Here is an 11,894-nt window from a genome sequence, read left to right on the forward strand (position 1 = left end):
ATGTTCCTCTTCAGTTTCACGTTGAGAGATCCCTCTCTGTACTTCTTCAAATATGCCATACGCAAGTCGGACAGCTTCTTCTCTAATGGCCAGTGTGGCTGTCGAGAGTGTATGACAGAGCTGGAGGACGACCCCTGGTTCACTGAGCGGTTCAACCTGTCAGTCCCCCCTCTGATGTCTAGGAGGAACAGCCTGCTGACTAACGACACATACCACTGGTGGCAGGTGAGATGTTACTACTGCAAGGGTTAGGATTGAGCTTGTGCTAGGGTTAGGGTTGAACTGGGTTGTGGACTTGAAGCTAGGGTTAGGGTTGAACTGGGTTGTGGACTTGAAGCTAGGGTTAGGGTTGAACTGGGTTGTGGACTTGAAGCTAGGGTTAGGGTTGAACTGGGTTGTGGACTTGAAGCTAGGGTTAGGGTTGAACTGGGTTGTGGACTTGAAGCTAGGGTTAGGGTTGAACTGGGTTGTGGACTTGAAGCTAGGGTTGAACTGGGTTGTGGACTTGAAGCTAGGGTTAGGGTTTGTAAAGGCAGTCATTGTTGTTCTCCTCCTCAGACGAGGAGGAGCATGGATCGGACCAAGATGCGGATTGGTGATTAATCATACTTTTAATGAAAACAGCAAACAAGACACTACAAAACTACAAAACAACAAACGTGACTAACCTTCAACCGTCCTGTGTGGCCCAAACACTGACACAGGAACAAACACCCACAAAACCCCAGTGAAACCCTGGCTGCCTTAGTATGACTCTCAATCAGAGACAAACGATACACACCTGTCTCTAATTGAGAATCATACCAGGCCGAACACAAAACCCAACATAGAAATACAAAACATAGACTACCCACCCAACACTCACGCCCTGACCAATAAAGACATACAAAACAAGAGAAAACAGGTCAGGAACGTGACAGAACCCCCCCCCCCTTAAGGTGCGAACTCCGGGCGCACCAGCACAAAGTCTAGGGGAGGGTCTGGGTGGGCGTCTGTCCACGGTGGCGGCTCTGGCGGTGGACGAGGTCCCCACCCCACCATAGTCACTCCCCGCTTCCGTATCCCCCTCCCAATGACCACCCTCCAACTCAACCCACCTAAATAAAGGGGCAGCATCGGGATAAGGGGCAGCAGCTCCGGGATAAGGGGCAGCAGCTCCGGGATAAGGGGCAGCAGCTCCGGGATAAGGGGCAGCAGCTCCGGGATAAGGGGCAGCAGCTCCGGGATAAGGGGCAGCAGCTCCGGACTGACTGGCAGCTCCTGACTGTAGGGCAGCTCCTGACTGTAGGGCAGCTCCTGACTGTAGGGCAGCTCCTGACTGTAGGGCAGCTCATGACTGTAGGGCAGCTCATGACTGTAGGGCAGCTCATGACTGTAGGGCAGCTCATGACTGTCTGACGGCTCCGGCAGATCCTGTCTGGTTGGCGTCTCTGGCAGATCCTGTCTGGTTGGCGTCTCTGGCAGATCCTGTCTGGTTGGCGTCTCTGGCAGATCCTGTCTGGTTGGCGGCCCTGGCAGATCCTGACTGACGACTGGCTCTAGCGGCTCCTGACTGACTATCGGCTCTGACGGCTCGGGACAGACGGGCGGCTCTAATGGCTCGGGACAGACGGATGGCTCAGACGGCACTGGGCAGACGGATGGCTCAGACGGCACTGGGGAGACGGATGGCTCAGATGGCGCTATGGAGACGGATGGCTCAGATGGCGCTTGGCAGACGGGCAGTTCAGGCGCCGCTGGGCAGACGGGCAGTTCAGGCACCGCTGGGCAGACGGGCCGTTCAGGCACCGCTGGGCAGACGGCAGACTCTGGCCGGCTGAGACGCACTATAGGCCTGGTGCGTGGTACCGGAACTGGAGGTACCGGGCTGAGGGCACGCACCTCAGGGCGAGTGCGGGGAACAGGAACAGGGCACACTGTGCTCTCGTGGCGCACTCTAGGCCTGGTGCGTGGTACCGGAACTGGAGGTACCGGGCTGAGGGCACGCACCTCAGGGCGAGTGCGGGGAGAAGGAACAGTGCGTCCAGGGCTCTGGAGACGCACAGGAGGCTTGGTGCGTGGTGCCGGAACTGGAGGCACTGGGCTGGAGACACGCACCATAGGGAGAGTGCGTGGAAGAGGAACAGGGCTCTGGAGATGCACTGGAAGCCTGGTGCGTGGTGTAGGCACTGGTGGTACTGAGCTGGGGTGGGAAGGTGGCGCCGGATATACCGGACCGTGAAGGAGGACACGTGCTCTTGAGCACCGAGCCTCCCCAACCTTACCAGGTTGAATGGTCCCCGTAGCCCTGCCAGTGCGGCGAGGTGGAATAGCCCGCACTGGGCTATGCAGGCGAACCGGGGACACCACCTGTAAGGCTGGTGCCATGTACGCCGGCCCGAGGAGACGTACTGGAGACCAGATACGTTGGGCCGGCTTCATGGCACTCGGCTCGATGCCCAACCTAGCCCTCCCAGTGCGGCAAGGTGGAATAGCCCGCACTGGGCTAAGCACGCGTACTGGGGACACCGTGCGCTTTACCGCATAACACGGTGTCTGACCAGTACGACGCCCTCTTACTCCACGGCAAGCCCGGGGAGTTGGCTCAGGTATCCAACCCGGCTTCGCCACACTCCCCTTTAGCCCCCCCCCCCAAGAAATGTTTGGGTGAGCCTCTCGGGCTTCCAGCCTCTCATACGTGCTGCCTCCTCAATCCACCGCTCCTGGGCTGTGGCTGCCTTCTTCTCCTCCCGCGAGCGGCGATTCACACCAACCTTAGCCCAGGGTCCTTCTCCGTTGAATATTTGTTCCCAACTCCATTCCTCTTCTCTCCATTGCTTTAGTTCCTTTCCTCCGGCTCCAATCCGCTTGGTCCTGTTGTGGTGGGTGTTTCTGTAAAGGCAGTCATTGTTGTTCTCCTCCTCAGACGAGGAGGAGCATGGATCGGACCAAGATGCGGATTGGTGATTAATCATACTTTTAATGAAAACAGCAAACAAGACACTACAAAACTACAAAACAACAAACGTGACTAACCTTCAACCGTCCTGTGTGGCCCAAACACTGACACAGGAACAAACACCCACAAAACCCCAGTGAAACCCTGGCTGCCTTAGTATGACTCTCAATCAGAGACAAACGATACACACCTGTCTCTAATTGAGAATCATACCAGGCCGAACACAAAACCCAACATAGAAATACAAAACATAGACTACCCACCCAACACTCACGCCCTGACCAATAAAGACATACAAAACAAGAGAAAACAGGTCAGGAACGTGACAGGGTTGAACTGGGTTGTGGACTTGAAGCTAGGGTTAGGGTTGAACTGGGTTGTGGACTTGAAGCTAGGGTTAGGGTTGAACTGGGTTGTGGACTTGAAGCTAGGGTTAGGGTTGAACTGGGTTGTGGACTTGAAGCTAGGGTTAGGTTTAGGGTTGAGGCAAGGGTTAGTTGAACCGGGATGTGGACATAAAGCAGGGGTTAGAGTTTGGGATAGTCCACCCTCTGATGACCTGGAGGGACAGTCTGCTGACTGACATGTACAGGTGATGGCAGATGAAATGTTCTGAGACTTACAGGTGAATAATCAGAGGTGAGTTTGGTTCAGTCACATCAGGCAACCCATCCTAATGATAATCAGGACAAGGAAGAAAACAATGTGTCCATGACTACGTTATTAATGATATGTACGTACCAGCGCAATTAACTTTGTTTTCTTAACAATGCCATCTCCTAGTCAGCTATGCTTTACTATGACGTGGCTAAGATTGCACCAGAAAGAACTGAATGAATACCATTCAACACTGCTAGAAAAGTTTAGATTCAATAAACAGAGGGGAAAAAACTTCCACTCCCTGTTGCTCAGTCTTTCAGAGACATTCTATTTTTGAACCTAATCTGTCACCATATTGACAGTTATAGGTTAGTTGAAATTAATTTGCTTAGGCATTAAATATGTAAATATTTTTTTTATTGTGGCATTGCCCCAGATTCAAACCTATGATCTTCTGCTGTTTATCCATTGAATGAATCCACTGCTCCACCAAAGCTGGTCATTTTAGTCTATTCAAACAGACTCTATTTCAAAGGAAACTAGCCCACATTAAGATCCAATTAGTGGGCATGACCAACACCACTGAACATACTTTAAGGGATACCTCGGGATTTTGGCAATGAAGCCCTTTACCTACTTCCCCAGAGTCAGATGAAGCCCTTTACCTACTTCCCCAGAGTCAGATGAAGCCCTTTACCTACTTCCCCAGAGTCAGATGAAGCCCTTTACCTACTTCCCCAGAGTCAGATGAAGCCCTTTACCTACTTCCCCAGAGTCAGATGAAGCCCTTTACCTACTTCCCCAGAGTCAGATGAAGCCCTTTACCTACTTCCCCAGAGTCAGATAAAGCCCTTTACCTACTTCCCCAGAGTCAGATGAAGCCCTTTACCTACTTCCCCAGAGTCAGATGAAGCCCTTTACCTACTTCCCCAGAGTCAGATGAAGCCCTTTACCTACTTCCCCAGAGTCAGATGAAGCAGTGGATACCGTTTGTATGTGTCTGCGTCCAGTAGGGCAACATGTAGCCAAGCGGTTAAGAGTGTTGGGCCAAATCCCAGAGCCAACTAGGTGAAAAATCTGATGTGCTATTGAGCAAGGCACTTAACCCTAATTGCTCTTGTAAGTTGCTCTGGATAAGAGCAATATATAGAGGTATAGGGCTAATATAGAGGTAGTTTTGAGAGCAAGTATTAACTAGTGTTGGCTCAATGACTGGAAGTCTATGGGTATCTGCTAGCAGATTACCAGTCATTGCGCTAACGCTAGTTAGCAATTGTGCTAGTTAGCAACTTCCTTCAAAATGCACGCAGATGTAAAAATGGTATCCATGAGTTCATCTGACTGGGCAAGTAGATACAGGGCCTCATTACCAAAATCCCAAAGTATCCATTTAATAGGATTGTTTTTTGATGCTGAGAACAGAATGTACATGTTTTTAAATAACATTCTTAGAACATTCTTTGAACTAATGTTTTGTGGTTTTTATGGAGTTTTCTTGAACATGACATTAAATAGAATGATGAGGAAACCTGCAGAAAACATTATGCTGAAATACTGGAATTCCCACAGAAAAAGGCTGTTTCTTAACGTTTTCAGATCATTCTGAGAACATGGGTTTAAATAAAACCATGAGGAAACATTACGGGAAGGTTGTATGCAAAATAACCATAGGACAACCATGCTCTCACCAAGCGCTAAGAAACATATGGTTCTCCGAACATTGTGGTAGCTGGGCTGTCTATGCTGTGTGTCTACCTCTTCTGGCTCTGCTCTGTCCAGAGTGGTTGAAGACACAGCTAAAGGATTGACAGTTTCCGTCTCTGTCCAGCGGTTGCAGGGACAGAAGGACCCGGCCAACTTCAGAGAGGTGGTGGAGAAGTTGTTCCAGGTCATCCCTGATGATGACGACCTCTACAAGGACGCGGGGCCTGAGCGCTGTAGGACCTGTGCTGTGGTGGGGAATTCTGGGAACCTCAAGGGCTCCCGCTACGGACCCCTCATCGACTCCAGTGATGTCATCATCAGGTGACTGAGCAAGCTTGTTTTTTGTTTGTCACACCTCAGAGTATTATATTAGGAATGGAGCTGCAAAGCCAGATAAGATTTTGTTCTGTATAGCATTCATGTCTGACCAAGATCTAGGTTTTGATGTTATTTGCAAGTGCAACCATTGTAGTCCAGTTTCTTGATTCCCACCCCCACCTTTGATAAGATTACACCTGAGCCAGTATACAAACGGTATACAAAGCGTTTTATAGACTACAAAGATCATGACAATACCACATGAAAGTACAAGTTTGTTCCATTGAGGTGTTTGTATAGGCTATGAATATCATCTCCCTTGTTGAATTATATTGTGATCTGATCGTGGTATGAGGTACATGTAGGTGTCGACGCCCCATTTGGTTTGATGTCATCAATATCACCCTAGCATAGACAGTTCCTCACATCGTGTCACACCTGTCAGCTGCCCTACCTGTTGTTCCCATGTCAGTTTGACTCATAGAATTTGTTAGTCAAAGCCCAAAAGCTGTTTTAGCATGATGTGCAGCACCATTGAGGGCTTTTGCTATTTTGTAGTAGTCAACTGGGACTTGATATGGGTTGGATGGCAGAATTCCATCCAGGTCAGCAGAAGGGGTCAGCTAATGAAATGTACTCCTGAGAAAACGTTCCTTTAAAACCTTTTATTGCAGTGGGCTAAATTAGGACCACAGTGACTTTTGGTAGTCTTAAACAAATCTATTTTTAAACAAAAGTATATACCTCACACACATCGTTATGAGCTTATAAAAGACACCTGTACCATTTCAGATATAGCTTAAATTTGAAATTGAGTTTGCATACAAATATGACACTTTATATACATCACAGAAGACTGAAATATAACAAAATTGTTTGACATAGAAACACCGGATTTTCTGAAATCTTTATTAATTAACATTCTACACATGAGGCCAAAGAGTGCGCTTTTGGTCATTAACTACAGGAAAGGCTACCTGCAGGTGGCAGTGAATAGCCCTTGGTTTTATACGTGGTGAGACTAGACACACTCCAGCACATAGCCCTCTTTGTATTACAGTGATGGGTCAGTTTTATGCAATGACTGTTTTTTGCTGAAATAGTGCAGTGAATGGTAAAATTAGCAGGGAATTGTTGATTTTGCTAAACATTTTGATTACACGGTATCCTGGGGGGACTGGCCAATACACTCGAATAAAATTGGGTTTGTTCGAGCAGTAAGGTTAACGAAGCCGACTGTAGACGAAAGTTGACGGGTTAAAGTCGGGGGAGGTGCATCTGCGACAGCCGAAAGTTAGACACTGGGGTGGTTAACAACAGCAAGGCTCAGTTCAACTTGGCAGTGTCAACATAGCTGCTATCGTTTATAAAAGTTGTACTTTCTAAAAGTCAAATGTTCCTATACCCCCATATCAAACACTCAAACAAAACATAACATGTATAGGCTACAATTAATTGGTCTCATCACTTTCATTTGTATCCCATGTAGCAAACTTGGTTCCTGTTTCAGTCACTTTTGGTCACGTTCGTGTGGGTTAACCAAAAACACCCTAATAATTGGTTGACAAATGGTGCATCCCACAATTCAGGTAATGGCTGCATGGTGCAGTTGGTGAGAAGCGACTTGAAAGCGACTTATTTATTAACTGCATGACCTTTGATCACATGGTTTTTGTAAAGTTCATACAGTCAACATGTAAGTCCAGCTTTAGATTTGATTTCTGCACTGTTTTTCAATGAGGAACCAGACCAACCATCAATGTGTAAATGAGGAGGAAAGTCCTTGGCTGAAATGGATTATACTGCTCATCCCACACTCACTTAACACACAAACACACAGAGAAGGAGAGATCCTCTCTGCAGAACTAACTAGATTAATTGACCAGGCAGAATCACAGCTATCCCCTCAATGCACTCACTGTTACTGGGACACATATGAACTGTATGATCATGTGGAGATGCAGGAATGCCACAGACTGCCACATGATTCATCACCATGTTCACATTCCAAATGAAATACTTTTTAATTTAGATACAAATTCAAGTTTTTTTAACCTCCAGGCATCCCACCCTCAAAACAGCTGTGTTGATTAGTATGTGGAAGTAGTATCACCTATATGTTATATTGCAGAATATACTACCTTAACCGTAACCCTGCTCCTGCAGAATGAACATGGCTCCTACCTCTGGCTTTGAGGAGGATGTTGGGAGCCGGACTACGCATCACGTCATGTACCCAGAGAGCGCCATAGATCTGGACAACACCACCAGTCTTCTGCTCATCCCCTTCAAGACTCTGGACCTGCAGTGGATCACCAGTGCCTTGACCACCGGCTCCATCAACGAGTGAGTGATCAATAACCATGTGCTACACGTTCACATAAAGTATGTAAGTGCACCTTAGCAAATCTTCAATAGAAACTGTAGTTGACGCCTGTGGAATTGTCTGCAAAGATTAAAGTATAAACAACTTTCTCATCACTGAGGTCCGGAATCATTTATCCTTCAAGCTGTGTAAACTTTCTGTTGTGACGTGACTATCATTAATCTGATGACTGTTATTTATTTTATCAACTGTTTTTAATTGTTACTCGACTAAATTAATCATGTCACAATTAACTCATTAGGAATTTGGGGCACCACACGAAAAGTTGTTTAACGAATTAAACTCTAAAGATATAGATATCTCTTACATCAATAACAGTCAATTATTAATCATTACCTAATATCAGTCTCATTCTGAACGTCACATACTCTTTGCTATCTGCAACAACCCTAACTTTATTGATGAATCAGCAATACACAAATTGGCTTAATTATTTATTTACTAACTAAATAATTAAACAGAATACATATATACATACGGTATAGATTATTGATTAGACGTAATACAATGAAAACAGGTCCCTAGTGGACGAACAAAAGCATCACTGCTTGGTTATAAAAGGGAAGGGTCAATAGAAAGAAAGGTAAAGGGAGAGACAGAGATTCAACTTATCATTGTTACGTTTGGAACCTACGCTCAAAGGAATAGTAATACTTTGCACATGAACCACCGCTCATTCGGATAGGAAATGCATTATTTACATGTATATATTTACGCATAGATGTCTTTCTCCAATCGATCCGTTTATGGGGACTGGCTCGATGTAAGGCTCTGGTTGTCCACCCGTGGTCACAAAGTCCTTAGTTGTAGAGCTGCTCTGGTAGTGAAGTGTTTGTTAGAATAGATATAGATATTTCAGATGTACCAACGGTTGTCTGAGAGGGATTCTTCCTTCCCACCTCGTGTCTTTTAGTCAAAGTTCTAGGACCACTTTTGCATGCACAGCTGCAGACTGTGAATGTTCTGGTCTAGTCTTTATGATCTTCACTCTTGTTGAGGTTAAGAGCTTCAGAGTTTCTAACCATTTCAACGTGTAGACCACGGTCTCACGTCTTTTGGTTTCGTAGTGGTCTCAATGATTGAATATTCAGGGTTCAGCTCCCGTACACTACACGCCAGTAGTAACCCGACAATGTACTGGTCTCACCATTTTCAGCCGTGTAACCACCGCTCCACTCTTTCTGGTGTTGTAGTTTTAACCATTCGTGACGTCCAGCTTACACCGTCCGTCTGCTTGGTCTAATGTAAATTTCGCTACCAAGGCTTTTATGCTCGGGTAAAAAGGGGACATCGCGCCGACACAATGTCTATGCTCACTTGTGCATGGTTACTGACTGGGCACAAGTTTATATGAAAAACAATTTTCCAATGTTTAGAAGGCTAAAATCACATTGCTATCTTCACAAAAGTATTCTCATATTTTATATATTTTATACAACATTTAGATGTAAAGTTGATACATAGAATACCTACACTTTCAGAGTTAGTTACTTTGTTATACCATCCTTAATGACATCACAAAATAACAAACAATATGACATGATTATTCTTTAGATCCCCATCGACTATTCTTAGCATTTAGATGTTAGGAATAATGTTCCCCTTTTATTGATGTAAAAGTTTTGGCGGCGAAGAGACTGGAACAAAGAGGTGTGTCTTCCCATACTAGAGAACCAGACGAGCAGTTCTTGTGCTGATGTTGCTTCCAGAGGTAGTTTGGAACTCTAATGAGTGTTGCAACCGAGGACGGACGATTTTTACGCACTTCAGCACTCAGTGGCACCGTTCTGAGCTTGTGTGGCTGAACTGACTTGGTGGCATCCTATGACTGTGCCACGTTGAAAGCCACTGAGCTCTTCAATAGGGCTATTCTACTGCCGATGTTTGTGTATAGAGATTGCATGGCTGTGTTTTTAATTTTATACACCTGTCAGCAATTGGTGTGACTGAAATAGCCAAATCCACTCATTTGAAAGGGTGTCCACCTACTTTTGTATATATAGTGTATCTGTGATAATACTTTGATAGTACTTATATTATGCATTTTGCTTCCCGCAGAACATACGTTCCTGTCCGGTCCAGGATTAAGGCAAACAAGAACAGGGTGAGTGAACCTTTGGGTCTGTCTGTAATGGCACCCTATAGTGGAGCATTACTTTTGACCAAAGCCCTATGTATGGGTCAATCTGCTTTAGTTTACCTTACCTGGAGACGAAAGAATGCAGATTTTGAAGAGTGATTGGTTGGTTGATAACATTCAAATGTAATGATTTCAACTTCTCACAAGGTCAAAGTTTTTTTGTTTTTTTTGCAGGTGCTGATATACAGCCCAACCTTCTTTAAATATGTCTATGACACATGGCTGGAGAGTCATGGCCAGTATCCCTCCACTGGCTTCCTCAGCCTATTGTTCGCCATGCACATCTGTGATAAGGTGAGTCCACCCACCTTCACTTCCATTTGTCTGTCTGCCAAAGTTCTATACACCATGAGCGTGACTGCAAAGCATGAGCTGGGTTTGTGCTGAGATCTTAGCGTTTAAAGCCGTAAAAAGTGTCCCAAAATTATACTTTTTACTGCCGATGGAATTGAAGTCACCGCCTGTGTTGGCGAAAAGGCCATACACTGTGCAGCACTGCATTAGCTACCCACCACTTGGCTCACGCAGCAACGCTGCTCTACAAATACATTTTGTGCCGGGAAAGATGTGCAGAGCACCGAGTGTTATGCTAATTGTCTCCATCTACACGGGAGGTGTGAATTACAGGCAATTACCATGTCATTGGCAGAAGCCATTAGCCCAAACAAAGAGAAACATATTTCAAAGTTGATACATGTACCTCCAGGTATAGTTATATGTATATTTAATGACATTAATTTCATATTATTTAATACATGATTTTCAAGAAGTGTGCTCTATTATAAATAAAAATTGAAAATATACTTACATGAAACATTTAATTTTAAGACTTCAGGAAATAGATTAACTGCTATGTTGAGTAAAAATGCACCCATGGTTCCCTTGAATGTCAACAGCCTTTTTGCTGTTTGTCTTTTGAATGTAGAAAAACAGGAATCTATACAGTTTACCCAAGTGATGCAGAGGGAGGGGCAACTGCACCTGTCTTTGAACTAGACACACTGGAACACTGCCAATGTCCTGTAGTTGTTACACAGCGCTCGTCAGAATACCAGAATATCATATAAACACATCAATCAGTACAGCAACATTCCACCTCATCAGTTCTGTGCCACATGACATTATCTGGGTCAAAGCACATATGTATATGACTGTGTAAGTCACATGGTAGTCAGTGGCATCGTGCACCAAACCAGTTTGGGGGGGGGAGGGCGGCGGCACACTGATGTCCAAATCCAGGGTGGATGAGTATCTCTGCATAATGTTGTATTGTATCATTTAGGTGAGTGTGTATGGGTTCGGAGCGGACCGGAATGGGAACTGGCACCACTACTGGCAAAATGATTACCTAGGAGGCGAATTCCGCCAAACCGGGGTGCATGATGCGGACCATGAGCACAACGTCACCATGCTTCTGGCTGACAAACACAAGATCAATATTTTCAAAGGCTTCTGATATCTGGAGATGTCATTGGCCTGAGACCATCAAGCCTCATCAGCCTAAATCCTGTCGACTCAGGGATTACCCACTGGGGATAAACTGGTTGAAATAACATTGTTTCAACGGAATTTGTCTATGTATCATGATATGGAATGCATGTGTAAAATGTATTGGATTCGCAAAAAGTAATCAATGTAAACAATTGTTTTGAGGGTGAAATTTCAACCAGGATTATGTCATGGTAACCTATTTTTAAGACACAACTTATATAAAATGTTACATTTGTATCTTTTTGTAACAATGTCAGATCTTTAATGTTATATCCACTATCAGACCCCCCCTCCCCCCCGACACACACACAAAAAGT

General features: G+C 45.4%; 1 protein-coding gene across 1 annotated transcript; it reads left to right on the forward strand.

Moving 5' to 3' along the window:
• On the forward strand, positions 1-11,542 carry LOC139558898 (CMP-N-acetylneuraminate-beta-galactosamide-alpha-2,3-sialyltransferase 1-like). The gene is made up of 6 exons (XM_071374410.1): positions 1-225; positions 5,367-5,563; positions 7,727-7,906; positions 10,005-10,050; positions 10,261-10,380; positions 11,369-11,542. Exons 1-6 carry the CDS (start codon positions 1-3, stop codon positions 11,540-11,542), a joined length of 942 nt encoding a protein of 313 aa, XP_071230511.1.
• The last annotated feature ends 352 nt before the right edge of the window (positions 11,543-11,894 follow it).

This window comes from Salvelinus alpinus, chromosome 29, assembly GCF_045679555.1.
Source record: "Salvelinus alpinus chromosome 29, SLU_Salpinus.1, whole genome shotgun sequence".
Lineage (NCBI taxonomy): Eukaryota > Metazoa > Chordata > Actinopteri > Salmoniformes > Salmonidae > Salvelinus > Salvelinus alpinus.